At 52.9% G+C, this 26,517-nt stretch overlaps 1 protein-coding gene across 5 annotated transcripts in view; it reads right to left on the bottom strand.

The window, feature by feature from the left end:
- RYR1 (ryanodine receptor 1) overlaps positions 1 to 26,517 on the bottom strand; it is a 110,343-nt gene that overhangs the window by 25,584 nt on the left and 58,242 nt on the right. For 2 of the 5 annotated variants that reach the window (XR_007124101.1, XM_047712418.1), the window contains exons 64-89: positions 25,991 to 26,072; positions 25,360 to 25,490; positions 24,795 to 25,127; positions 23,655 to 23,895; positions 22,156 to 22,243; positions 21,984 to 22,076; positions 21,207 to 21,221; positions 19,828 to 19,998; positions 18,235 to 18,294; positions 17,832 to 17,969; positions 17,206 to 17,318; positions 16,932 to 17,028; positions 16,564 to 16,670; positions 15,114 to 15,165; positions 14,913 to 14,981; positions 13,353 to 13,452; positions 12,984 to 13,063; positions 12,814 to 12,890; positions 12,194 to 12,267; positions 11,548 to 11,565; positions 10,328 to 10,408; positions 8,032 to 8,120; positions 7,809 to 7,937; positions 7,601 to 7,705; positions 5,445 to 5,526; positions 4,038 to 4,225 (exon numbers count right to left, since the gene is read on the bottom strand). Coding sequence is in view for 4 of the 5 variants with exons in the window: in XM_047712418.1 (XP_047568374.1) it covers positions 4,038 to 4,225; positions 5,445 to 5,526; positions 7,601 to 7,705; positions 7,809 to 7,937; positions 8,032 to 8,120; positions 10,328 to 10,408; positions 11,548 to 11,565; positions 12,194 to 12,267; positions 12,814 to 12,890; positions 12,984 to 13,063; positions 13,353 to 13,452; positions 14,913 to 14,981; positions 15,114 to 15,165; positions 16,564 to 16,670; positions 16,932 to 17,028; positions 17,206 to 17,318; positions 17,832 to 17,969; positions 18,235 to 18,294; positions 19,828 to 19,998; positions 21,207 to 21,221; positions 21,984 to 22,076; positions 22,156 to 22,243; positions 23,655 to 23,895; positions 24,795 to 25,127; positions 25,360 to 25,490; positions 25,991 to 26,072 (2,813 nt within the window). In the remaining variant the exon portion in view is untranslated. The remainder of the gene's footprint in view (positions 1 to 4,037; positions 4,226 to 5,444; positions 5,527 to 7,600; positions 7,706 to 7,808; positions 7,938 to 8,031; positions 8,121 to 10,327; positions 10,409 to 11,547; positions 11,566 to 12,193; positions 12,268 to 12,813; positions 12,891 to 12,983; positions 13,064 to 13,352; positions 13,453 to 14,912; positions 14,982 to 15,113; positions 15,166 to 16,563; positions 16,671 to 16,931; positions 17,029 to 17,205; positions 17,319 to 17,831; positions 17,970 to 18,234; positions 18,295 to 19,827; positions 19,999 to 21,206; positions 21,222 to 21,983; positions 22,077 to 22,155; positions 22,244 to 23,654; positions 23,896 to 24,794; positions 25,128 to 25,359; positions 25,491 to 25,990; positions 26,073 to 26,517) is intronic. The other 3 variants (XM_047712420.1, XM_047712419.1, XM_047712421.1) reach the window with 3 other exon arrangements.

Raw genomic sequence — 26,517 nt, 5'->3', positions numbered from 1 at the left:
CTGGCATATTTCACTTAGCATAATGCCCTCCTGGTTCAGCCATGTTGTTGCAAATGACAAGACTTCCTTCTTTTTTTTAAAGGCAGAATAACAGTCCATTACATATCACATTCCTAGGTTAGTTCCATACCTCAGATATTGTGAATAATAGCTGTAATGAACACGACAGCACAGATATCTCCTTGAAACAATGGTTTGGTTTCCTTTGGATATATACCCAGTTGCGGCACTGCTGGGTCTGACAGCAGTTCTATTTTTAATTTCATTTCCTAGTTCTAATTTAATTTTTTAAGGAAAAAATGTGGTTTTTCCTTAGTGGCCACTCCATTTCACATTCCCACCAACGGTGCACAAGGGCTCCTTTTTCTTTCGCTTTGCCCACACTTGCTATCTCTTGCCTTTTTCATAATAGGCATCCTCACAGGTATGCGGTGGTATCTCATTGTGGGTGTGATTTGCATTTTCTCTGATGACGAGCGATGTGGAGGACCTTGTATTTACTTAATTTTTAAGGAGGCTCCACATCCAGTGCGGAGCACAACGTGGGGCTTGAACTCATGACCCTGAGATCAAGACCTGAGCAGAGATCAAGATTTGGACACTTACCCGATGGAGCCATCCAGGTGCCCCCTTGAGGACCTACCTCGTCATGTGCCTGTTCGCCACTTGTATGTCTTCTGAAAAATATCTATTCAGATCCTCTGCCCATTTAAAAATTAGGTTATTTGGTTTGTTTTTGTGTTTTTTTGTTGTTTTTGTTTTGTTTTGTTGTTTTTGCTATTGAGTTATGCAAGTTTCTTGCCATATTAGCCCCTTACCATATCTATGATTTGCAAATATTTTCTCTTATGCTTTCCTTTTCTGAGAAGAATCACTTCAAAGTTATGAATGAGGTGTATTTTAGTTCCTACATGGTGATTTTTGGTTCCCTGGCTGAGATTCTCTCCTTAAAACTGCCAGGCTCAGAGAGTAGGGCTGGGACTTCCAGCCAGGGCCTGATGCCGAGGGAAAGGACACTCTTTTTTTTTTTTTTTAATTTTATTATTATTTATTTGACAGAGAGAGATCACAAGCAGGCAGAGAGGCAGGTAGAGAGAGAGGAGGAAGCAGGCTCCCTGCTGAACAGAGAGCCCGATGCGGGGCTCGATCCCAGGACCCTGAGATCATGACCTGAGCCGAAGGCAGCGGCTTAACCCACTGAGCCACCCAGGCGCCCCCTTTTTTTTTTTTTTTTTTTTTTTTTAATTTTGAAAGGACACTCTTTATTGAACTAGAGTAATGGTTGAGTCTGGAGGCGGTGCACTCTGGAGCCAGACTGCCTGAGTTCTAATCCCAGCTTTGTTGCTTATTAGCTGTGTGACCCTGAGCATGGGACTTCACCTCCCTGTGCCTCAGTTTCCACTTCTGTCAATGAGAATAAAAAACAGAGGCACCTGGGTGGCTCAGTGACTTAAGCATCTGCCTTCAGTTTGGGTCATGATCCCAGGGTCTTGGGGTTGAGTCCTGCATCAGGCTCCCTGCTCCGTGGGCAGCCTGCTTCTCCCTCTGCCTGCTGCTCCCCCTGCTTGTGCACTCATGTGCTTGCTCTCTCTCACAAATAAATAAATAAAATATTTTAAAAAGAGAGAGCGAATAAAAAATAGTCCTTACCACTTAGGGTTGGTGTAAGGACTATGTGACCTAATCCATTTACATACAGGGACCTGGCACAGAGAGAGACCATGGTAACTATCAGCTCTTCTGGAAGGTGGACGGCTCAGGGACAGCAAGGAGTGAAGCGGGGGGGCGGAGAGACTGACAGGGAAGGCAGGGCTCTCACAAGTGCGCGGCCCAGATGCGCAGGGAAGCAGGTATCGTGGAGGGGAGGAAATGGCCGACAGTGGCCAATGCCACAAAGATAACAGAGGAGAGATTCAGGGTGTAGAGGTCACTGGGGTGAAGATGTCACTGACCATCTTGGTCAGGGTAGTTTCAGGAGAGTGACAGGGACCGAAGCCAACAAGCCCTGAGTCAGAAAGTGGGTGGGAGGCGAGAAAGGAGTGAGCGGAGGTCGACAGTCCTTGGAAGGCATGGCTGAGAAGTGGGAGAGACACAGGGAGGCTCTCAGGACACCTGGGAGGCTGGGGACACTGAGGATACTTTTTAACTGAGCAGACCCTGAATGTTTAACATTTTTTTTTAATGTTTATTAAATGGGCTAGCCCTAGCTTAAAGTAAGAACGAGTACACTGATACATAAAAATAAATGGATGGACAAGTACAGCAAAATGGTACCTAATAAAGGGAAAGGATATGGTGAGGTTAGGAAACTCCCATATGTTGGCACACCTGGATGGCTCAGACGGTTAAGTGTAGGACTCTTGATTTCCACTGAGGTCATGATCTCAGGGTCATGAGATCGAGCCCCATGTCAGGGTCTGCACTTGGTGTGAAGTTGGCTTGGGATTCTCTCTCTTCCTTGGCCCCTACCCCCTCCCTCTCTCTAAAAAAAAAAAAAAGTTTAAAAAATTTTTAAAAATAATAAAAAAGAAAAAAAAAAGAAAACCACCATTTGTCAACTACCACAGTAATCCCCATTTCAGGCAGAATCACCAACAGATGCTAACCCTTGAGGGTGAGCGGAATATTTATATTGTCGCAAAGCATGTCCTCATAGGATATGAAAGGGAATGATGGTGCCCGTGCAGCGGAGACCCTGGTAAATGCCTCCTGAACCGAGCAAGCCAAGCTAAAGCCAACAGCGATAGGAAGAACCCCCAGACAGAATGCAGTGAGGACATATTACTTCTACCGCATTCCTGCCTAAAGCTCCAACCTGAATTGACTCATGGGAAAAATCTCAGGCAAACCCACATTCTGGAACATTCTCTAAAAAAACAATCTCTGTTCTTCATAAATGTCAAGGTCATGAAAGACAAGGGCTGAAACATTCTCTAAAAAACCGCTCTCCATTCTTCAAAAATGTCAAGGTCATGGAGGACAAGGATAGATTGAGGAAGGGTGCGGGATTGAAGGAGGCCAAAGAGACAGGATGTCTAAACGTGGTCCCTGACCGCTGGATTGCCTCCTCAGCAGGAAAAACAATTTCTTCACTGAGTGAGAACTGAATTAAGGTCTGTAGCTAGCTGAGTCATACTGATGCTAATTTCTTGATTTGCATAATTGTTCTGGGGTTATGAGAGAGGATGAACTTGTTCTCAGGAGATACACACTGAAGTATGTAGAAGAAAAGCAGAATCATGAGAGAGCAAATGTGGTAAAAGTGAGCATTTGGGCGGTCGGGGTGAAAAGGTGATCAGAAATTCTATGCATTGTTCCTGTGGCTTCTCTGTAGGTCAGAAGTTATTTCCAAAGAAGCAGTTAGCATAAGGGTGAGGGGAAAGATCTGGCAGGAAAAATAGTAGGGAGCATGTTTTGAGTGCCCCTGTGTTCCAGGAACAGCCCACATGCTGTCTGCCTCACAGAGGTCTTGTGAGACAGTGAATGTCACTATCCTAGTCCCATGTCACAGAGGAGGAAACTGAGTCTCAGAGCGGCTGAGTGACGTACCTGGAGTTCCATAGGGAGAGAGGGGAGAGCTGGGGTGGGAGGACTGACAGAGAGATGAGGGGGCTCCTGGATAAAGCTGCTTCCTTCATTTCCCTCCTAAAGACCTCGTTATTTGACCTGTAATGGTCATTAATGATCACCTCCCCATCAGACTATAAGCTCCATGAAGGCAGAGCTGTATCTGTCTCAGTTATTGCTGTGTCCGTGGTACCAGCAGAGGACCCAGTATGGAGAAGAAATCCAACAAACGTTTCTCAACGGAATGACCGTGATTGGTTTTTTTTTTTTTTTTTTTGTGATTGTTAATGATAATATTATGACTAGGAATAATGATAACAGAAATAAAGGTTCTCATCTGTGTTCATGCACTTTGCCTTCAAAACAACCCCAAAGACGGTGTTCTCCCCATTTTACAGGTAAAGAAACTGAGGCTCACAGGGACGTCTCTTGCCACTTGGCACCCCATTCACCTGCCTTCTAGCACCCACCTTCTGGAAGTCCTTCTTGGAGATGAGGCCACGGGGATCGGTAACATAGTCCTGGAAGGCCTCTGAGCCCACGATGTCCTTGAGTTTCAGGAACATGTCGAAGAACTTGAGGATCATCTCCACGTTGGATGAGGATTCCACAAGCATGTCCACCATCTGCCGGGCAATCATGCCGTTCACCACATTCCCTGTGGGCAAGGAACCAGTCAGTGTGGCCTGGGGCAGCCTGCTTTCTGAACCCCCACTGCCTGGCCTCCTTCCCCAGCTCGGGAGCCACCAGGCTCCAGGCATGATGTTGGTGGAAGTGTCCCTGGCCAGCGCCCACACCTCCCCCTGGAGGGCACGGCTCATTTCCTGACCTGCATCAGTGTCGTGTGTGAACCTGGTCGGTCCCTCCCTGACAGCTGGGGGGAGTCACCAAGAGAGATACCAATTCCAGAAGCTACCAGCAGGTCCCAGATGCCATGCCCAGTGCTGGGTTGGCACGCTCTCATCCTTCTAGAGGAGGGGTGTTACTATCCATTTGTATAGAGGAAAGAGGCTGGGACTCAAAGAAAATCACACACTCAGGATCCCAACATACCAGGATCCACACTCTAAGATCCCAACATGCCAGCCAGCAAGGGGGTGAGGAGGCTTTGAAGCCAGAGCTGCATGACCTCAGAGCTCACACACCAAAGCCTTCTACTAGTCCTCTGAGGCCAAGCAGGTCCAGAGAGAAGTGAGGTAGGGCCAAAGATAAGACAGTAGAGAGGAGTGGAGACTGTGGTAAAGTGGGATCCCACTGGCTCCAGCTTCTTCTTATACCTTTCACTTTTATTTATTTATATAGATTTTATTTTTTAAAATATTTATTGCTTTATTGGGGAGGAGGGGGAGAGGGAGAGAGAGAATCTCCAGCAGACTCCCCACTAAGTGAGGACCCTGATACCAGGGTCTCATGACCCTGAGATCATGACTTGGGCCAAACTCAAGAGCCAGATGCTTCGTTGACTGAGCCACCCAGGCACCTCATATTGTTTTATTAATTAGCAATAAATTATGGTCATTTTAAGTCACTAAGTTTTGAGGGCATTCATTAGGTAGCAAAAGCTAATTGAGACATTTGACAAAGAAACACATAAATAACTATGAGTTACGTAAACTTTGAAAAGCGTCGGGGCCACCCACCGTATTGAGATTTCTTTGGGGAGTCAATGATCTAAGGCACATACGGCCATGGCCTGATGTATGAGTGCTCAGTACGTGTTTGCTGAGCTCGTTACTGGGACTCCTTCACCAACCCACCTGACCTTGACACGATGTCAGATGAAGTTGAAGATTAGGGTCTCTGGGGTCTCAGAGAGCCATTCCCTGCTTGTCTGTCCCTTTGTTCCCTCCCCAGACCCCCACCTGCTGGGGGTTTACCTTCTAGTAGCGACAGCAACATCACCACCATGTCCTTCTGGAGATCTAGCAGCTCCTTCAGCAGCTCGATCTGGCTGGAGTCCTAGAGACCCCAGACCCCAGTTATGTGATTACTGGTCTCTGCAGAGATGCCTACCCCACTTCCAGCTGCTTCCGCCCCTCTTGACCCACCCTGCAGGGCCTAAGACCCCTTTTTACTCCCCTCTTACCTCCGAGGGGACCCGAGTCCAGACATGTTCCTCGGAAGCAGGGGAAGGGGTAGAGAGACAAGATTGTGGGGGTGGGGCTGGCACTCTGGGGGAAGCAGTCTTGACAGGTGACATGTGGGGCCAAGAGCTGGTGGCCAAGGGGGACTGGGAAGACAGAAGCTTGGGGCTTATGGAAGGGTGCTTGATATGTTTGTTGAATGAATGTGCAATGGAAAAAGCGAGGTGCTAGGTTCAGGAGAAAGGCTGGAGGACTCAGCCACATGCCTTTTGGTGAACAATCTGGGGAGGAGGTGGGGGTACACTGCCTGCCCTGTCACATGCCTCATGTAAGTCCTACATAAGCTTCCTTCATGGTCAGAGTTCTGTCTCATGGTCCCTATTTGTACCAAGCTGAGCTACATAAAAATGGCAATATGCGAGCATTTTTGACCCACCGAGTGGTCATCTCATCTGGTTCTACCTAATACAGCAGAGGAGGGGGAAGGATACTGGATAAATGGCAGGTAAGGCTCCTCTATTCCAGGCTCCTTCTCAAGTTCCTGATTCTAACACAGTTCCAAAGCTCGGCCTTCTGACTCTAAGATCCCAACATACCAGAATCTCAAGATCCTAATGTGGATGGGAGACTGTGGTGTGTGTCTGCGTGTGATGTCTAATCCAGCACCCTGCTTCGCACGACAACTGCACTCAGATCAAGTGGGGCTAACCCCACTTTCCTGGTTTCAGGGGCGGGTATATGGCCAGATCTGGCCAATCAGAGCTCTCTTTCCCCTGGCCACGGTGATTGGCTCAGGGATGAGCATGTGACCCAATAATCCAATGAGAGAACTGCAAGTCTGAGCTTCCATAGAAAAGGGGTCCTCTGCGCTCTGGATCAGTTACAGGGGTGCATAAAGGGGCATCCTTTTTCCAGCCAGTGTGAGAGCCTGCTTGAGACTGAAGCCAGAGAGAAGACATACCTTTCTGCTGACATCACTCAAGGCCCTGGACCTCTGATGTGAACTGAAGAATTCTTTTTCCCGCCTTAAGCCACCACTTTGCATTGGATTTCCAGCCCATGCGACCTAGCCCTAGTCCTTAGTTAATGAATTAACACCCCAGGGTTTCGAACTCTACACTAAAACACCAATATTCTCTAGACTTTGAAGATCACACCAACAACACAACTTCGGCTGCACTGACACCGAGGAATTGCATCCCAAGTTCAACTCCTTTCAAAAAGTCCGATGGCACCAGACAGGATTTCTGCCAGACCCTGTGGCCCCTTTGAATAACTAGATCAAGCCTCCCCTCCCTCCAGACGCTTCCTGCTGGGAAATGAGAATACAGTGTAGAGAACAGTGCCATCTGCTGGGAAGCTGGGGCATTTATGACGTTCGGGATGGAGATGGTGCAGCCTTGAATGTTTACCAGAAAGAAACAGAGCCAACGGACAAGGTGTTCACGAGACACTGCAAAGGGGCGGGGGCTGGTAGGGTAAGGGGAGCACAGGATTCTAGAAATGGGAAAAGGGCTCGACAAGGACCTTACATCATGGGTGCCCGAGATAGGCGTCATCTGCCGCAGGCAGAATAAAGAAACAAAGCACTCCTTCAGTCCCAATCCCTGACCTAGAAAGCGGAGCCCTTTCTATCCCCCGGGTATCAGAATCTGAGAGAAGCTCTTCGGAGAGAAAAGAACACCAACCAATCATAGAGGAACTCTAACTGGAGGGGGCGGGGCCTGCACATCAGACCAATAGAAGTGTGGGTGGGAAACCAGCCTACTGGTGGTGGCAGGGGTCAGGGGGGGTCATGCAGAGAGCCCATCCAGGAGGATGATGGATTTGGCCACCCGGAGGGAAGACGTCTGAAACATGCCAGGAGGCTTGGGTGCGAAACTGACTAAGAAATGGGCCACTTGAGGGATGCCCGGCAACAGCTGGATGAAGAAGAGAGGGGCCCGAACCTGAGCGAGCTTCATCATCATGTGGGCAAACACGTGCAGGAATCCCACCACAGCATCCCAGAGGCGGCTATGTGCCAGGCTCTGCTGGTTCCCGGTGCAGGGGCCCTGGGGGGTGCAGAGGGCTGCTGTGAGCCGCCAGCAGGGGGCGGGGTCCAGCAGGAGTGAGGGGGGAGGGGCGTTTCGCCTGGCACCAGTGGGCAGAGCCTACCTGTATGTACTCGGTGAGGCTGTTGAACACCTGTTTAGCGACCGACATGGCCTTGGAAAAGTTCCTCTTGCCCTGCTCCTCAATGACATCCTTGCCAGAGTAGTACCAGTAGAAGTCGCTGATGGATTCCTGGGGGGCCAATGGGGTGTGAAGGGGTGCTGGCCAACTCGTGGACCCCGCAGTCCCTGAGCTAGGTCGCACCTGGATGGTCTCCCGGCCTCACCTGCAGCCTCAGGAGGTAGTCCACCGTGCAGATGATGATGTTAATAGTGGTCGTGTTCCCCGTTTGTGTCCGTAGGTAGTTCTGGAAATCTAGGAAGATAAAAAGTCATACATTCATTGGGAGTCTACTGTGTGCAATCAGTGTTTGAGCGCCTGTTTTATGACAAAGGCATATAATCATCATCGTTAATTTAGTCTTTATTGAGTACCTACTGTGTGTCAGAGGAAGGTGAAGGTCATTTATTCATTTAGGTAGTAACCATTTATCAAGGGCCTACTAGATGCCAGATATGGTAGAGGGTCATTTATTTATTTTATTCCCCAAAAATATGTTTCTTGGGCACCTACAGTGTATGAGGGGAAAAATGGAGATTCAGCCTTAGATTTGTTTCCAAAAATTTTTATTGAATGCCTACTATGTGATGGGAGGAGATAGAAGTTTGGTTATTTATTCATTCATTTATCCAACAAGTATTTATTGAGCATATGCTATATGCTAATGTGAGATGGAAGATCGGCCACTTATTCTTTGGTACTACAAGTTTATTGAGCATTTACTATGCCTAAGTGGGTACATTTACAGCTTCCCTCTCCTGTAAAGAGCTCTGTCAACTTAGAACATGGCCACAGACATATATATTAGACAAACCTTTTGTCTATTTTGAATGGTACCAAATAGTCAAGACATGCAAAGCATCTGAGATTTGAAAGCTATTTCAAATATTTGTGTTTTTTTAAAGATTTTATTTATTTACTTGACAGAGATCACAAGTAGGCACAGAGGCAGGCAGAGAGAGAGAGAGAGGGAAGCAGGCTCCCCACTGAGCAGAGAGCCTGATGTAGGGCTCCATCCCAGGACCCTGAGATCATGACCTGAGCTGAAGAAGGCAAAGGCTTAACCCACTGAGCCACCCAGGTGCCTCTCAAATATTTATTTGATTGGGCTGGCTAATGAACCCACAACTTCATGCAAAGGACTGGATTGCAAATTTGGTAGGAGAGAGGAATTCCACCTGTTAGAACATTCTTGTTTCCAAGAAATCAGAGATCCAGGGAATAAAATTCATTTAAAACCCCAAAGACTGGGTGCCTGGGTGGCTCAGTGGGTTAAGCCTCTGCCTTCAGCTCAGGTCATGGTCTCAGGGTCCTGGGATCAAGGCGCACATTGGGCTCTCTGCTCAGAGGGAAGCCTGCTTCCCCCCCGCCACCTCTGTCTGCCTCTCTGCCTACTTGTGACCTTTCTCCCTCTGTCACATAAATAAATAAAATCTTAAAAAAAAATAAAAATAAAACCCCAAAGACTGATTCCACCTTAATTACAGTTAAAGAGAGAAAATCCTTGTCCCATGGCACAACAGTATTACATAAACCTTGAAGAGCAAGAAGTTGTGGAGATAAGAGCTTTTGAGAATGCAAAGCCATGGACCATGCCTTACCTACCATTGAACAGAGGAAAATAAAGAGTAAAGAAATTTACAAAAGGTTCACTGTAATGAACACTAGCCAAATGGGATTCAGGTTCTGTGGAAGTTAGACTTGTGATTACTCCCATACTGTGATGAAGGTTAGTTTCTGGGCAGTCTGTGGTTTCATAATCCCCTGCTATGTGTTATAACCACAACCTAGACACTGTTTATACTTGTTATAGGAAACAGCCTTGGGTAGAATGTTTGTCATACAGAATTCTGACTGTCCTTTTAATGTTGTGAGCGACATGGGCCACACAGGGTTATATGTTCTCATTAGTGATGTGTTTCCTTAGCTTGCTGTGTTATCCTTGATCTGCTGAAACTGTGTGCCAGGACGAAAGTTGGGGAAACTTGTTTGAGTTCAGAAAGAATCTGTAAGGCCTTCATCCTGGCAAACTATTTTATAAGCAAAATTAAGAAGTGATTCTAACAAACTCAACCCAAGCACAGAAATCTACCACATTTACATAACTTTGGCCAGCTGCTGCAAGACACCTGTAGGGGAACATGGCATGTGGCAAGGCACTCATCTGGTGCTCACAGTGATTTGGGGACAAACTGGTTTTGGGGAATCTGGACTGGCTAGAGCAGGTGCAAGTGAAGCGAAGTGGCCAGATTGCAGAAATTTGAGGGGGATTTAGGAAGGTGGGAGGACAGGGCTTAATAATGGTTGAAAACGAAGGATGGACAATCGGGTCAAGGATGGCTGGTGAGGCCACCATCCATAAGGGGTGAGGGGCCGGGAGATGAACTCAGGCAACCCTTGCAGACTGACCCCAAACCTTGGCCTCCTTTCCACTCACCCTTCCACCCACCCCTCCTCCTCACCATTGTTGTGCCCCTCACAGAGCAGTTGTAGGAATCGGAACAGGTCTTGGGTGAATTCGTCATCTGCCATGACCTTCTCTCCTGGGGTGGGGGGGAGAAGAAGGGGACAGGGCCCAGAAGGGGGTCAGACACGGCAGGACAGAGCATTCGCATGCACACGGCCCTTGCACACTCCACACGCATGCACAAAGCTACGTAGGGAGGAGCAGCTGCCACTTCAAAGAGGCTGTGAGGGTCACCGGCATCCATGACACCAGGGAGACCCGGCTTCAGAGTCATCAGCAGATGAAGACCGGAGGGGCCCTGCGTCATGAAGCTGGGGCCTCAAGCTTCTTTCTAAACATCACTGTCCCTCTGACATCACCACTTGTATGACGTCAGGAATGTCTGCCCACCCAGCAGAGGTTCAGGCAGCTGGTATCCCTTGACCCTTGACCCCATCCAGGGCCTGGAGGGGGTGGGGTTAATGGATTATGGGAATTGGAGTCACTTTCAAGCAAAGGCTCTTAGCAGGAGGGGATTGGATAGGGAGTGGGATCGAAAGCCAGCCAATTGGCTCAGATGCCTTGAAAGCAGCCAATCCAGGAGATGCAGGGGAGAGGTGTGTAAACATAGGCCAATCCGAACGGGCATCTGAAAGAAGCCAATCACCATGGGCTCTAGGGGAGGGAAAAGAGAGAGAGAGAGAGAGAAGAGGAGAGAGAGAGAGAGAGAGAGAGAGAGGGGCTAGACAGGAATGGGCCAACCAGAGCAGGCGCAGAGGAGGCACGCGCACCAATCAGAGTGGATGCTGGGGCAACCAATCTGGTTGGCGAATGGGAACCGCAGACTTGACCACTCTGGGGTCGCGGGCGCAGAGAGCAGGGTGCGCGGCAGCGGGGATTACCCCACCCCGGGACTGCGAATCTGGGTCTAGAAGCCTGAGAACGTCTAGCTGGAAAGGGATCTTTGCCACCTTCTCTAGCATCTGTTTACACAGCGGGGAGCAGGCTTATAGAAAGTAAGAGACTTGTTCACAGTCTCCAGTTGTTGTTAGTGGCTAATCTGGGACCTGAGTCTTGGTCTCCGGCTCAAGACTTTCTGCTGGCATGACGCCATCACTGAAGGGTTCCTCCCTCCCTGGATGTCCCAGATCCTCAGCCCCCAGGTGGAGGGGGCGGTTGGGGGTTAGAAGGGAGGGGTGCAGTAGCATAGCAAGGAGAATGGGCTGGGGGAATTACCGTTCTGGCGATTGATGACTGGGGCAGCCAACAGGATGGGAGGAGGAAGCAGGAGAAAAGAGGGCAAAAGAGAGACAGGAAGGAGACAGAGAGATAGACACAGATAAACAGTGACACAGTCAGGGACGAAGACATCAACACGGAGAGAGGAGCGACCACAGAGGATCAGAGCCATAAGGAGACAGAGTAGGAGATGGGGGGTAAAAGCGGAGGAAGAGAAAGAAGAGGGAAGAGAAACAGATGGACAAGTAGAGGTGGAGAGGTAGGAGGCGAGGATCAGGGCAGAAAAGTTAGACACATCACAACACGGCAAAGAGGAGACTCAATTAACCCGGATTAGGGGCATTAATGAGAACAGCAACCAGGGTGGGAGACTTGGGGCGTGTGGAGGGTCCGGTCGGTGTGGTGATGGGAGGCGGGGGGAGAACACAGGACGGAAGGACAGCCAGGGGTGGGGACCCTGAGGAGGGAGACCCTGGAGGAATGTGGGGGCACGACTGGGGATCACTCTGAGAGGGGCGGAACTTGGGGATGATTGTAGGGTAGGGGTGTCTTGGAGGAAGGGAGCTCTGGGCAATGTGGGCGAGGGGGCGATCCCGAAGGAAGAGGATGTTCCAGGAGAGGGAAGCCCAAGAGAGGGCCTCACCAGTTCCATCCTCGTTCACCATGCCCAGCCCCTCTGCCTTGTTCTGTCTCTCGAAGGCATTGAGATCCAGGACGCTGGGAGAAAGAAAGGAAAGATGGGGCAGATGGGCTAAGGCCTTTGCCCCGCTCTTCCAGAGCCCTGCAGGCACCCTCCCACACACACACACATCCAGTTTGGGCAGAGAGCCACGGAAAAGCATGCATGAGCTGAAATCAAGAGGAAGCACAAACAGAACTGGGAGAAGGCACGTGGCAGCCGCTGTCAAGTAAGGTGGGGCTGGAATGACATATGTACAGGCTGGAATCAGGAGAAAACAGAAACCCTCAGTTAGCAAAAGCTTTAGGGGGTAGGGAGGGAAAGTCAGTGGACAGAAGAGAACAAAGGCGGACAGTAGTAGTCACATGAATGGGGGTCATCAGAAGAGAGCCCCGATTCCTTGCTGCCTGAGTGCCCCCTGAATTCACTACAAGCTTCTGGTTCCAGCTGTCCATTCTTCCTATTGTGATAATCGCCTCCCAGTACACCTTAGAGTGGGTCCATGTTCCTGGGGGTGGTACCAGGGGCGGGGACTCAGCCACACCAAAGGTGTTTAACCCACCAGAGGTCTGCTAGACCCTTACCTGCATGTTTGCATCAGCGCCTGGATACTCTGGAAGAAGCCCACTTCCTTCTTGTCCTTCAGATAATCCAGCATTTTCTACAGAGGGGGGCGGGAGCATCGGGGAAAGTGGGAGTCACACGGGAGCTTCTAGAGCTCTGTGCTTTCCTCCCAGGTCCTTTCTCCTGTTACCTGCTGCACATCTGCATTGCCTCCATTTAGGATGGAGATGCCCAGCTTCAGGGTGGAGGATACCATGGCGCCTGTCTCTCCTGGAGCGGGTGGGGATGGAGCAAAGACAGTGCACTCAGTCTGGGAGCTCTGTTCTCCACCCACCAGAAGACAGCCGTTCCAGGGTATGCAGGAGAAGGGGCTGGGGTCGCGTGCCATAGTGAAGGAAGAGCGAGAAATTGCAAGGCGAGTGGGACGTGCAAGGGCTGGAGTGCGAGGCGCAGGCAGGCAGGGTGGGAGAGTGAGCCATGGGTTCCCCAGGAAATGGGGGGCCGGGGGGAACTGGGGATGGGCTGCGTGTGCCCAGGAGGAGTGCCGGTGGGAAGGCACCTTTGCAGGCACTGATCATCTGCAGCACCATCTCGGCGGCTCCCCTGTTGTGCAGCCGCGCCTGCTGGTACAGCAGCCTCTGTTTCTCCATCTCTTTCTCCTGCAGCGGAGCCAGGCCCGTGGGGCCCAGTGAGTCTGGGTTCAGTAGCCCAGCCTTTGCCCCTCACAGCCTCAGCCCTCAGCCCTCTGCTCCCTGCTCCAACCATATCTGCTGGCTCATTCCTTTAATTGTGAGCTCTCTCTGTCCCCTGGCACTGAAGTCTACCACTTGTCTCTTGTCCTCAGAGCGTGGGGCCAGACATGGAACAATCTTAACCCGGGCCCGTGGTCCCCCGAGGGGTTCAAAGACACATTCTAGGAGGTTGGGGTGCCTGGGTGGCTCAGTTGGTTAAGTGTCTGCCTTTGGCTCAGGTCATGATCCCGGGGTCCTGGGATTGAGCCCCGCATCAGGGTGTACATTCAACGGGGAGTCTGTTTCTCCCTCTCCCCCTGCCCCTCTCCCCTACTCGTGCCCCCCAAAATAAATAAATATTTTAAAAAACCAAAAGGATGATTCTAAGAAAGGCTGCACTAGATGTTAAAAGGGACCCAGGCACCAAAAACATTAAGAAACTCAGGGAAATGTTTGCTGCCTGCCTTAATGATGAATGGATGGGTTAACTTCATGTTTATCAGTTCTTTCTCACTGCCTGGCCTTTGCATATGCTGTTCCCCCTTCCTGGAACACGTTTCCCCTTTTCTTCCTCTGGCATAATCCCTTTATTTTTTTTTAAAGATTTTATTTATTTATTTGACAGACAGATCACAAGTAGGCAGAGAGGCAGGCAGAGCGAGAGAGAGGGAGAAGCAGGCTCCCTGCTGAGCAGAGAGCCCGATGTGGGGCTCAATCCCAGGGTCCTGGGATCATGACCTGAGCCAAAGGCAGAGGCCCCAATCCACTGAGCCACACAGGTGCCCCTGGCACACTCCTTTTAAAGATTTTTATTTATTTGACAGAGACCACAAGTAGACAGTGAGGCAGGCAGAGAGAGGAAGGGAAGCAGGCTCCCCACTGAGCAGAGAGCCCGATGTGGGGCTTAATCCCAGGACCCTGAGATCATGACCCGAGCTGAAGGCAGAGGCTTAACCCACTGAGCCACCCAGGCGCCCCAGGCACACTCCCTTTATCCTCCTGCTCAGACATCCCCTCCTCTGAGAAGCCCTCCCTGACACCCTCCCCCCAGAGTGGGTCAGGCCCCTTGCTTGGGCTTCCCCAGCGGCCATAACTACTCCCCCCACCCCCGGCCTGTGTCCCCCTGAGCTTCCCTGGATTCTCCCGCCTCCCCCATTCTGCCCTGCCCACTCTGCCTGAGCCTCCCTTACCACCACCGTGAATAATCTTTGCTGTTCCTGTCTGGTTGATGTATCTGTCCCTCCCCAGGTAACCGACAGTCACAGCTGTGTCCCCAACATGACCCAGCACAGGGCTGGGCCCAGAGCACTACTCTGTGAACACAGCCTGAATAAACAGAGAATGACTTCCCTTAGTCCTTTCCTCAGGGACCCCCTGACCCCACCTACCTCAAAGGACACCTCCACTTCCTCCTCATCTGCTTCGCCATTCTCCCCTCCCTCCTCCAGGTGGCAGCTCTGGGGACAGGACATTAGTTAGGGATGACAGTGAACAGAGGAGATCCCTTAGTTCACCCGGACCACTCTGAGTGGGCAGGCATTGCAGCTGGGGAGAAGGGAACGTGCCCAGGACAGGGGGCAGGACCTCACCTTTGCCATGATGTCGGCATACGCCATATACAGGTAATCCTCATCCAGTTTGCTGAGGAAGTAAGCGGGGGAGATGATCAGGGCCCAGTGGAAAGGACTCCCATCCTATAACCGCTTCCAGTTTCCCTTTGGAGAGCTGCCCCCCCCCATGCCCAGGCTGTGTAGTTGGGCGTTGGGGGGTCCACTGTCCACTGTCCACTGCCAGAGGGGGTGAGTATGATCAAGACTGAGCCAATCAGCATGGCTTGGCCGCAGTAATAGGGACAAGATGGTCCTGTGCTTCATGCGGGTCCACTGGAATTCATTCTGGGTTTGCTGGGTAGAGGGGCTCCCTTTCTCCGGGCTTGTGAAAATAGTGTGTTTGATGCCTGGAGCAAGCATCCGGCTATTGGCTCATTTGACAGCTATGACCAACCACCCTCTTGGGCATTAATAATGATAATAATAATATTAATAACACTAATAATGGAAAATAATAATAATGGGAGTAGTGGCCAACATCTATTGAGTATTTACTCTAGGTCAGTCCCTATTCGAAGTGCTTTCTATCTGTCCTAACACATTCATCCTCAAGATAGCCCTATTATTTTGAGGCAGGATTAGATAGGTAGAGCTATTACTAGCCTCATTTTACAGATAAGTCAACCCAACCACTAAGATCCTTCTTGGTCGAGTCCCACAGCTTGTGCTGTGACTCAGGTCTACATGATCTAACTCCAGAGTCCTGGCTTTCCAAAGGATGGAAAACGGAGCGCTGGGTGCCCCACTCTCCCTTGTAGCTGGGGGTGGCCTGAGGTCAGAATTCTGGCCAATGAGATCTGTGCAGAGGCCTGCCAAGGAGAGTGCCTTTTTTTGGATAAAAATATCTTGATCTTGGGATTCCTGGGTGGCTCAGTTGGTTAAGCAGCTGCCTTCGGCTCGGGTCATGATCCCAGCGTCCTAAGATCAAGTCCCACATCAGGCTTCTTGCTCAGCAGGGAGACTGCTTCTCCCTCTGCCTCTGCCTGCCACTCTATCTACCTGTGCTCACTCTGACAAATAAATAAATAAAATCTTTAAAAAAAATACATCTTGATCTTACTGGGGTGGGGGGGGGGAGACTTTCTCCTTTCTGCCCAGCATGTGGTCCTGTCTGGAAATTAAACAATCCACCTTATTGAAAATCTGTTATAATATGCTGATTTTTCTTCTCATATTCTACTGATTTTGTTCGAGCAAGACAAAGCTTTCATCAATATTGCCTGTGACGTGAGCTCTATCAGAAGAGATGGCTTGCAAAGCGCTCAGCCTACAAAACGGGGCACAGTGGCCCGGGCCTGTCAGGGGAAAATGACACTGAAAGATCAGCTGTGGGGCTCCCCGGGGACACAGAGGGTCTGTCTTGAGGAACAGGGAGGTTGCGTGGTGGGAGGATGTAGATCCCTTCCCAGGACGCAGGAAAGGTCCTCACCTCTTCTCAGTCAGGGCGGTGCGGCTGAAGTGAAGGACCAGCTGATGTAGGGGGTCCGGCTTCTTCTCCTCCACCTCCTCCTCCTCCTCCTCCTGTTCCCCAGCTTTCTGGGGGAGGCGTGGGGCTTGGGAAAGGGGTTTCTAGAGTCCCCTCCTGTCTCCCTCCGCCATAGCCCTGCTGGGCTAGATTTTTTTCTCTGCCCCCCCCCACGTTAATCCCTTCCCCTTATCTCTCCCCAAGCCTGCAGCCGCCTTTCCCGTACCCCTCAATGTGGAGGGCGACCGCTGTAAGTGGGCAGCCAGCAAGCTAGCACCCCCCCCCATTCAGCCCTGCCCCCTCCACTCCCAGGCAGGTCCCATCCAGCTCACTGAAAGGTCATCGATCATGCGGTCCTCAAAACTGTGGTCTTCAGTCAGGATCCACGCGGCCTTGTAGCTCTCCAGGAACATGTTACAGGCCCGGTGCCTGCAGGGGAAAGGCGTGCGGAGTCCCGGAGACCATGGCCCCCGCCACGCCTCCGCTATCTTCCCGCACATCTACCTTCCCCAACCAGACCCCATAGTGGTGGCGTCCCCTCCTCCCGCCTCCTCAGCCACCCCTTCTCCACCGTCCCCAAGCCTCCCTCTTCCCTGGGGGTCTTACGTGGGCAGGTTGTACAGGGGGGTCATGCGGAAACAGGCAACCACTGCCCTCCGGCGCTGCTTGGACAAGAGCTTGTGCCACACGGCCTTCTTGGATTTGTAAGGGTGCTCGATCTGGGGACGGCAATCTGTCATGTCCCCAAACTCTGCCCCTGACCTGATCCCCACTCCCAGCCCCGGACCAAAACTGCCCATGCATGTCTAGCCCCAAATTCAGGCCCAATTTGCGGGGCCAGAGGAACACGCTGGCTGTGCCAACAGAGTCAAGGTTCGGCCCTGGGCTTTAAATTCCAGACCACACCATTTTTCCTAGGCCCCGCCCACAGGTGCCGGGTCACTAGCCAGGCCCGCCACCATCCCATGACCCACCCACGGTCCTGCCCAGAGTCAAGGGTCTTGATTCCAGGTCCCACTCTAGACCCCAGGTTCTGTCTCCAGCCCCACCCCTCAGCCCAAGATTTGGGCACCAGGTCCTGCCCCAGAGCCGAACTTCCATTCTAGAGTTAAACTCCAGGCTCCATCCAGAAACCCAAAGTTCCTCCTCAGACCCCGCCCACAGACCCAAGGCCCCGCCCAGAGACCCATGCTTCGGCCCCGCCCTTGTGAGACCCCTCTAGCCCCAGCCACCTGCTCCAGGTGGTAGAGCACCGCAGACACTTCCTGAACCCTGCGCACGATTTTCTCGGGGTCGTCGGCGTCCTCCTCACGGCCCGGGACACCACGGTACAGGGCCATCTGCCAGCGCAAAGAAGGGGAGCCTTCGACCTGAGGGGAGGAAGGACAGGGGGCCAGCGTGAGGGCCCCTCCCTGGGTGGCTCCCCGCTCCCCATCCAGGCTCGTGTGAGGGCCTCTCCGCGTGCGAGGTGGGCTCCTCTGGCTGCCCGGTCCCCCTTTCGGTGCTGTGCCGATTCAGTGGGTGAGTACAAGTTAAGGTCCCTCTTTCAGTGCCGGTAGGGAGTAAGAGTACTTGGCTCTCACAATTGCTATTATCCCAAACATGCCCCTTTCACTTGCAGATTAAGAAAGGTACCTTTCCCTGAAGGTGAAGGTTGTTTTGCAGATATTCCCGTACCTCCTCGTCTGTGTCTTTCTGGGGAGACATGGCGAGGCTGGGTCACACTGATGGCCCACCAAACTCCTTAACCCACATCCTGTTCCTTTCCAGGCCCAACACCCGGCAGGTAGTGTGCATGTGTGTGAGGGAGTTGGGTTCTGGGAGAAACTGAAAGGGTCCAAAGGTCAGGAATGGTCTGAAGGGAGTCCTAGAGGCCACAGATGCACCTTAAAGAGACAGTAAGGATTAGAGGGGCTTGGAGTGTGGGAGGAGGTAGGGCGTAATGAGAGATTGTTCTCAAAGGTCAAATAAGGCCACCGATGGATGACTGGGGGTCAGAGGAGGGTTAAAGTGGGGCTGGGAGGTGGGAAGGGAGTTTTTGAAGATCAGAGGAGGTGAGGGAGTTGTAAGGGAAATGGCAAGATCAGCAGAGGTCATGAGGGATCGAGCAGATCAAGTCACCAGTGGGATTTCTGTGGATGCCAAAGGAGGAGTCAGTAAGGGGGATTCCTGAGATCCCCGGGAGAGAGGGACCCTCAAAGACCAAGTTGAGGGCTCAGAGGGGCCTTGGAGGGCTCTTTGGGTTCTTGGGAAGACCCAACAGGTCCTAGGAAGAGTTTGAGGTCCTGAGGGAAGGAGTTTTTTAGAGTTCCAGGAAAGGGGGTGTTTGTGATACCAGTGGGAGTCAGTAGTCTTCAAGGGCCCCGAGCGGTTAATAGGCTGTTGGGAAGCTTGGCAGGGTCCTGGGGGGATTCTTAGAATCCCTATGGTTGACAAGCATGGGGGTTGTTATCCCATACATAGGGTAAGTGGGATCCTGGGAGGCCTCCTTGGAGCCTCAGAGGGCTTAGGAGGGTTGGGGGAGGGTGGTAGGATCAACCCATCTCGGGAATCCTGATGCATCCGAGGTTTGGGTGTGGTTCTGGGGAAGCAGCCAGTCCTGGGGGGCTACTGGGATCACAGAGTGCTCACTGGAACCCAAGTCTTTGGGGACTCTTGTGTATCAACAGAATCCAGAGGGTGGAGCCACCAGGGCCCCAAGGGAAAGAGGTGATGAGCTGGAGAGCTCAGTAGGGACCTTGAGGTTCAGGGGAGAGCCAGTGGGATCATGGGGGACTTGATGGATCCCAGGGAGGTTTGGGAGGTCCTGGTGGAGAACTGAAAGGAGTCTCAGGAGGGCTCATGGTGTCTTGTCAGGGCCACAGGGTCCTAATAAGTCAGGCATGGTCGGGGAGGGGGCAGCATTCAATAGGGTCCTTCAAGGCTCCCTATAGTCCTTGGGCCCCACCGGTCTTAATGATACTCCTGAGTTTCGGTTCCTAACTAGGTTCCAGTTTGGGTCCTCAGGTCCTAGGTTTCTGGAAGTATCCTGAGAGGTCCTCAGCATCCTGGGGAAAGTCTTGGGACATCCTAGGGGACCCCATGAGTCCTCAGGGTCCTTGAGAAAGATTCATTAGGGTCCTAAGAGAGGGCTCCCAGGGGGATCCTTGGGGCTCAGGAAGGTCCCAGGGCCTTGGTGGGGTGTGGGGTCAGGTGCTGGCAGGTGCCATCATGGGGTGGTGCAGGCACCAGGGCATAGCGGTTCTTGGCCTGCGTGATGAGTTCCTGGTCCGTGGGCGCACACATATTCAGGCCGATGGGCAGCATCTTCTTGAGCGTGGCGACAATCAGGGATGTCTGCACAGAGTACCGGTCCCCTCGGCGCTTCTTCTTGGTGCGTTCCTGGTCTGAGCCACCTGACTGTGGGGACAGGGGGCTCAGCACTAGCCCAACTCCCAGCCTGGCCCCAGGCCCCAGCCCAGGCTTCTGCAACTGTCCATCTTCCAGCCCAAAGCCTGGGGGCCAGATGTCCCCTCCCCCACCTCAGGACCTGCATCAGTTTCCACCCTAGACTTTGCTGATCTTTCAGCAAAGCCCCCAGCCATCACCCTAGATCCTGCCAGACCCAAGCCTCTGTCTAGCCCATATTTCCAGCCTCCATCCCAGACCCTTCCAGATTTCCCCAAATTCCAGGCCTTTCTCAACCTCTGGCAGTCTCTTCCAGAATCCCCTAACAACTTCCGCACCACAACTTCCCTCCCCCACAACACGCACAACCTGACACTTTATATCCCAAGAGTGAGTTCCCAAGAATGAAAGAAAGATGCAGAACTATGAAGTCTCAAGAGACAAAAGAAGTTGGAAAGAGAGACGCTGAGACACAGAGACAGACAAGGAGACAGGGAGACAGAAGATGGAAGAGAGATCCAGAATGATCTGGAAGCAGAAACACGGGGCACAGAGTCCCACAGCCGTGTTCTGGAGCCTCGAGTGCAGACCCTGGGCCAAGGCCATCCCAATCATGCCAAAGAGAAGCCCCAGTGACAAGCTCTGACAAGCCCCAGTGACAAGCTTCTGGCCATATCCACCCCGGCTCATAGGATGGAGCATGGCACATATATGTGCCAAGACACCATTGAGGCCACATGCAGCATCCCACTGGGTCCTCACAGAGCCCCGGGGCCAGGAGCCACTGGCCAGATGCCAGGTGAGGCTCAAAAAATAAAACGCTTGACTAAGGTCGCACAGCCAACTGCCAACAGTCAGGATCTGAACCCAAGTCAATCTGGTCCCAGAGCCCAAGCCTTAAACCCAACCATGCGCGTGCCTGGCCCACCCCATTCCCTGTGACCTCAGACCACAATGCTTTGGAAAAGCTCAGAGGTGTGTTGGGGTTTTTTGTTTGTTTGTTTGGTTTGGTTTTTTTTAACAAAAGTTAAAAAAAAAAAGTTAAATTGCCAAAAGCTGAGTGTTGGAAAGGGAATGGATGGGGGTGGTGGGGGAGAGGCTGGGGGCTGGGAGCCAAGGATGAGGGGTGAACAGGGGCAGGGGGACGCAGAAGCTGGGGAGAGGAGAGAAGAGGGTATTAAGCCAAGAGGCATGCGGAAGGTCCCAGACATGGGGCTGACCTGTACATCTCCCGCCTGCTTCATCAGGTTGCAGACAGAGACAAGAAGGGTTACCCTGGTCCCTCAGAGAACCCCAGGCCCAACTCCAAGTGGGCCCTACCCTGCCCCAGCTGCCAAGTGGGCAGCTCCCCTGCCCCAGCCCAACACACATCCCCTAGCTGGGCATTTCCAGACCCTGACTCAGGGCGGGTGGCTTTGTTCCTTAGGACCCTGAAGAGGGTAGTTCTGAGAAGTATAAGGGGACAGGAAGGGGGCATATGGGGTAATGGGGATATGAGGAAAGACATGGGAGAAGAGGACATCAGGGTGGAGGAAGATGGAGGAGGGGAAAGGTGGGAGAAGAGGGAATTGAGGAGGAGAGAGTGGGGAGGAGGGAGATGGGGAGAAGTGAGAGGAGAGATGGGAAAGAGGGAGGAGAAGGAGATGAGGGAGATAAAGGAGATGGGAAAAGGAGGAGAAAGAACATAGGAGGAAGGGGATGGGGAGGAGGGACATGGGGAGGAAGGAAGAGGGAGATGGGATGAGGGTGATGGGGAAGAAGAAGATGGGGAGGAGATGGAGAGAGAAGAGGGAAATGGGGGGAAGGAAAAAGAGGAGGGAGATGGGGTAAGGAAAGAGACAGATGGGGAGGCAGGAGGAGGGAGATATGGGATGTGGTGACAGCTGCAAGGAATGTGACCAGGACAGGGCAGGCTGGCTGGGTGAAGGGGTCAGGCAGGAAGGCCTAGAGGGTGCTCCCACCCGCCCCACCAAGTCCTCTCACCGCAAAGCACCCACCTTGGCCATTTTGCTCTTGTTGTCAGCAGTCAGAAATGACATGTTGTTGATCTCATTCTGGACCACAAAGTTCTGCTCTTCGCGCTTAAAGTTCTGGAGAGAGAAGCAGGGTCAGGGTCAGCCGCAGTGGCAAGGGTCTTGGCAAGGAGGGGCAGAATGGGCAGGAACTCACGTGGGACTTGGACCAGTAGATGAAGATCTCGCCCACCATCCTGAACAGCTCCTCGGCGCTGGGATTGGGCTCCGTCAGCCAGTGCGCCCTAGATGGGCAGGGAGGGGGCCGGTGAGGGATGGGGGCAGGGACCCCCTCTGAAGGGGATGCCTCACAGAGAGCTCTCGGGATGGGACCATCCAGTGGGAGGGATGGAGTTTTCTAGGGTAATCTGGCCACTTGGATGATTTTAAAATCTTAACAATTCCTTTTAAAAAGGGATTCTTCTATCTCTACTTTTTTATGGAAACACAACATAGTCAACTTGATGAACCAGTACAAGGTAAACACCACCCAAGTCAAGAAACAGAACACTTCCAGAACCCAGAAGTATCTCCGTGCCCCTCCCAGCCACTCTTCTCTTTCTTCCCCCGGTGACCCTCATCCTGAATATGAACTATGTTTGTCTGTTCTCAAACGCCGCAGAAATAAATGATAATGTCTGGAATTTTCCTGGCTTCTTTCAATCTGATGTTTGTAAGATCCACCCACGTTGTTGTGTGTTGCAAGGGTTGGCCCATTTTTGCTCTCATGTAGTACTCCACAGCATGAATGCATGATTTACTTGTCCAGGCTCTCTGACCCAGGGCTCTGCCTCCGGGGTACTGACCCTAGAGCAGTACCTGCCTCTGAGCACAACCATAGGTGTGCATGGCTGTATCTAGCGTGCGGACCATGGCTTCCCATGTCTGCTCCTGTGACAGACATAACTAATCGATCCCAGCCCCCCATGATTTACTTGTTCAAGTTCTCTGACCCAGGGCTCCAGGGCACTGACCCTAGAGCAGTACCTGCCTCCTGAGCACAACCATGGGTGTGCATGGACTTATCTAGCAAGCAGACCAGGGCTTCCCATGTCTGCTCCTGTGACAGACATAACTAATCAATCCCAGCCCCCTTTCTTACAAGGCCCTGATGCAATCTCCGAGTTTTCTCCATGAGGATGGAATCTGGAGTTGAAACCTATTTACTAACCCCAGATCAGGCTGCCCCTAGGAGTGAGTAATTCTTTAAATAGTGCTTCTGATTTTAGGGAGATGTTGACAACTGACTGACACCTGCTCTTGCTTTTATTAAAGACCTGTTTCTGAGGGAAGCCAGGCTGGCTGGCTCTGGGCTGTCTCCCCTTCCTGTCTGGGACGGAGGAAGGCCTGACCATCGGGGCCCCTCCACCTGGGCCTGGAGATGGTGCTGGAGGGAAAGTGGGGCTCCTGACGGCTGACACGGCAGCCTCCCAGGGGCTCTGCCTCAGCGGGTGTAAAGGAGCAGAAGGGGCGTGCACACCAGCGGGCTGGATTTTGTGGGGCCAGAAGCAATGGTGGGGGGTGGTCAAAAGGCTGGGTGGGCTCAGGTGAGAGTCAGAAAAAATAATAGTCACTCAAAAGTTAGGGGGTCAGGTGGGGTCAGAGAGGTGGGAGGTCAGGCTGACTGTGCATGGGGACGGCTGGGGACACCCTGACCTGTTGTTGTCCACATAGCGGATGAGCAGTGGGTAGAGGGCGTACAGGTCCCGGCAGAGCACAGAGAACTCGTCCCGCACCAGGAGCTCGCCCTCTTCCGCTTCGGCCTTGGCCTCCAGGCGCAGCTGCTCCTCCTCGGCCACCACCTTCCCTGCCCGCTTGCGCAAGCGCCCGATGGTGGGGATGAAGTGGGAATGCAGAAGCTCAGGCCGGGCCCGGCTCACAATGGGCTGGGCAAACACTGCAGGAGCAAAAGGAGGGTGCGGGGGAGTTGCTGCTGGCCAGCCTTGAACTCCGGCACCTGACCTATGGTCTTTGATCTCCATCCTGACCTCTGCTCCCAGCCCATCATTCCTGACCTATGCCTGGGACCCAGCAGCTCTCGTGGACCCCAGCCTGACCCTGCCCCCTGACCTCAGCTTCTACCTCTGATCCCATTCCTGACCTCAGGCCCTGACCTCTGACACAGTCCTCGATCCTTGGTCCCAACCTGACAGAAGCCCCTGACCTCTGACCCCAACAACTGAGTCATAACCTGATACCTTACTTTACTCTTACTCTTACTCTACGACCTCTCACTCTAGTCTTTTACCTCTGACCTAGTCCAAACACAGAACCTGACCTCACCGCATGATTTCTGTGATGCCTGGTTTCTTATTCCAGTCTCCGACCTCTGCTCCCAATCTCTGCTCCCAGCCCCCTATCCCTAGCTTGACCCGATTCCTGACACAGAACTTCTGAGCCAGGGATCCCAGCCCTTTAAAGACTCATTTCTTGACCTCTGACCTACAGCCCCATGCATATCAGGGACCCTGCCGCCTCACCTGGTTTTCTGACCCTTTGTATAAGGAACCCATGCCTCTGACCCAGCTCCTTACCCTCTCCAAGGTTCCGGAAATTCAGAATCCAGTCTGGAGGACTCCCAGGACCCATCCATCCACCCCAGACCCCATGAGCCTGAGATTCTGACCCCTTGGGATGACCCATGGCCTTCTGACCCTGAGCAAGCCTAGACTCCAACCTCTCCCAACTCCCAGGAAACCACGACCCCGAGATCTCCCTCTCAGACCCTCAGACCCAAGGGCCCGGGGTCCAGGACATTGGCCCCAGCCTCAGGGGCCTGGTGCCCCCCAGACCCACCGGCCAGCCGCTTCATCCACGATGCCTCGTCAATGCCCAGGTTGTTGACGATGATGCGCAGGATGTTCCCCAGCAGGGAGTTGAGGTGGTCAGAGGTGACTGCCGTGCAGGGTGGGGGGGCCCCTGCGGGCAGGGCAGGGGGCGGCGCCTCGGGCCCACGCTCCCACCAGCGGGGCAGGTAGCTGCACAGCATGGGCAGCGTGATCTCGATGACGTGTGGCATCTCCGTGTAGCGGGCCCCCGACTCGGCCAGCACCCCGATGTCTGCCATGAGCCGCTCCAGCACTGGGATGTCAGGACACATCTCCTCCACGCTGTTGGGGAGCCCCAGGACTGGGGTACAGGGAGGAGTCAGGGCATTCTCACCCATCGCCCCCAGACCTCAGTGTCCGCACCACCAACCCAGGCCCCCCACAAGCTCTGGGGTGCCCCCAACCTGGGGAATTCTCAGCCCTCAGAACCCAGACTGGATCACACTGCCCCCAAAGAGGGCTCCCCCCACCTCAGGGCCCTGTGCTGGAGAGAAGGTAAGGCCCGCCAGCTGCCCCAGCCCCATGCCACTTACTGGCCCGCTCCCGGGGAGACTTGGTAGTGTACACTGAGCAGGCATTATACTCGTTCAGCTGAGGCTCCAGGAACGCCACCGGCATAGCTGCTGCCAGACGGGCCAGGCACTCCCCCAGGGCTGGCCGCAGCCTGGAAAAGGGAGCTAATTAGCTCCCATGCCCCTCTCTCTGCCTGCTCCCGGGTCCCAGAACTCTCCCGAGAGGAGCTGCCATTACTGAGGACACCGAGGTAGGCTTTCCCCTGGGTTTTTTAAATGCCCTCTTGCTCCAATGGCTGAGCCCAGCTCAGGAGACCCCAGCCACATGGCCACCACCCGGGACCCTCCCCAGTGCCCCCAGCTTGCTGTGGCTCCTGTGTACCACCTCCTGCTAGGGCAAGCTCGCTCCCCAGTAGGGAGCACCTGCCATCCTGGGCAGCCAGTGCCTGGGGCCTAATTTGGCCCCTGAGCCAGAGGAGGCCACTTCCTTCACTGGCCTTCCCCTGAGTGACCTCACGTGGCCGCTTTGGTGAATTGCAGCTGCCACCAAGCCCATCTGCTGTTGAAGCTTTGAACATCTCTCCTGCTCCCTCCTTTCCCTGAGCCCCCACAGTACCCACCCCAGCCCCCAACTATGGCTCTCTCTCCTTACTTTTCCACGTAAGTGTTCTTGGTGGTTCCCAGAGAGTAGATACTGCACAGCGTTCGGTAGCAAGAGACCTGGACATCATCCACTGAGGGAGAGAGGGAGGGTGAAGGTCAGGGATGCACTCACCACACCCGTGTTCCCTGCCCTCCTCCCTCATCTCCAAATACTGGGTAAGAGCAGGGCTGTAGAGCCAGCCTGCCATTTACCAGCTTTGTGACTTGAGCAAGTACCAACACGCTCTTGGCCTCAGTTTCCCTATCTGTAAAATGGGGATAATTATAGTATCTTCCTCGTGGAGTGGTTGTGAGGATCAAAAGAGTTAATGCTTGGAGGCCGGTTGGAACGTGGCACACAGCAGGCACTCAATAAAGGCTAGCTGTTCCTTCCTTAGAGAGGAGTCATGGGTCTCTTTGATGATAGTGATGCACACTCTTTGCAGAAAAATGCAAACAAACACCCAAACCGACTATAATTTGAGGTCATCCACCATCCCCTGCCCTCCCGCCACCCACCCAGGTTAGGAACCTCAA

Source organism: Lutra lutra, chromosome 17 (genome assembly GCF_902655055.1).
Source record: "Lutra lutra chromosome 17, mLutLut1.2, whole genome shotgun sequence".
NCBI classification, from domain to species: Eukaryota; Metazoa; Chordata; class Mammalia; order Carnivora; family Mustelidae; genus Lutra; species Lutra lutra.
This window is presented reverse-complemented; position numbering and strand designations above follow the sequence as displayed.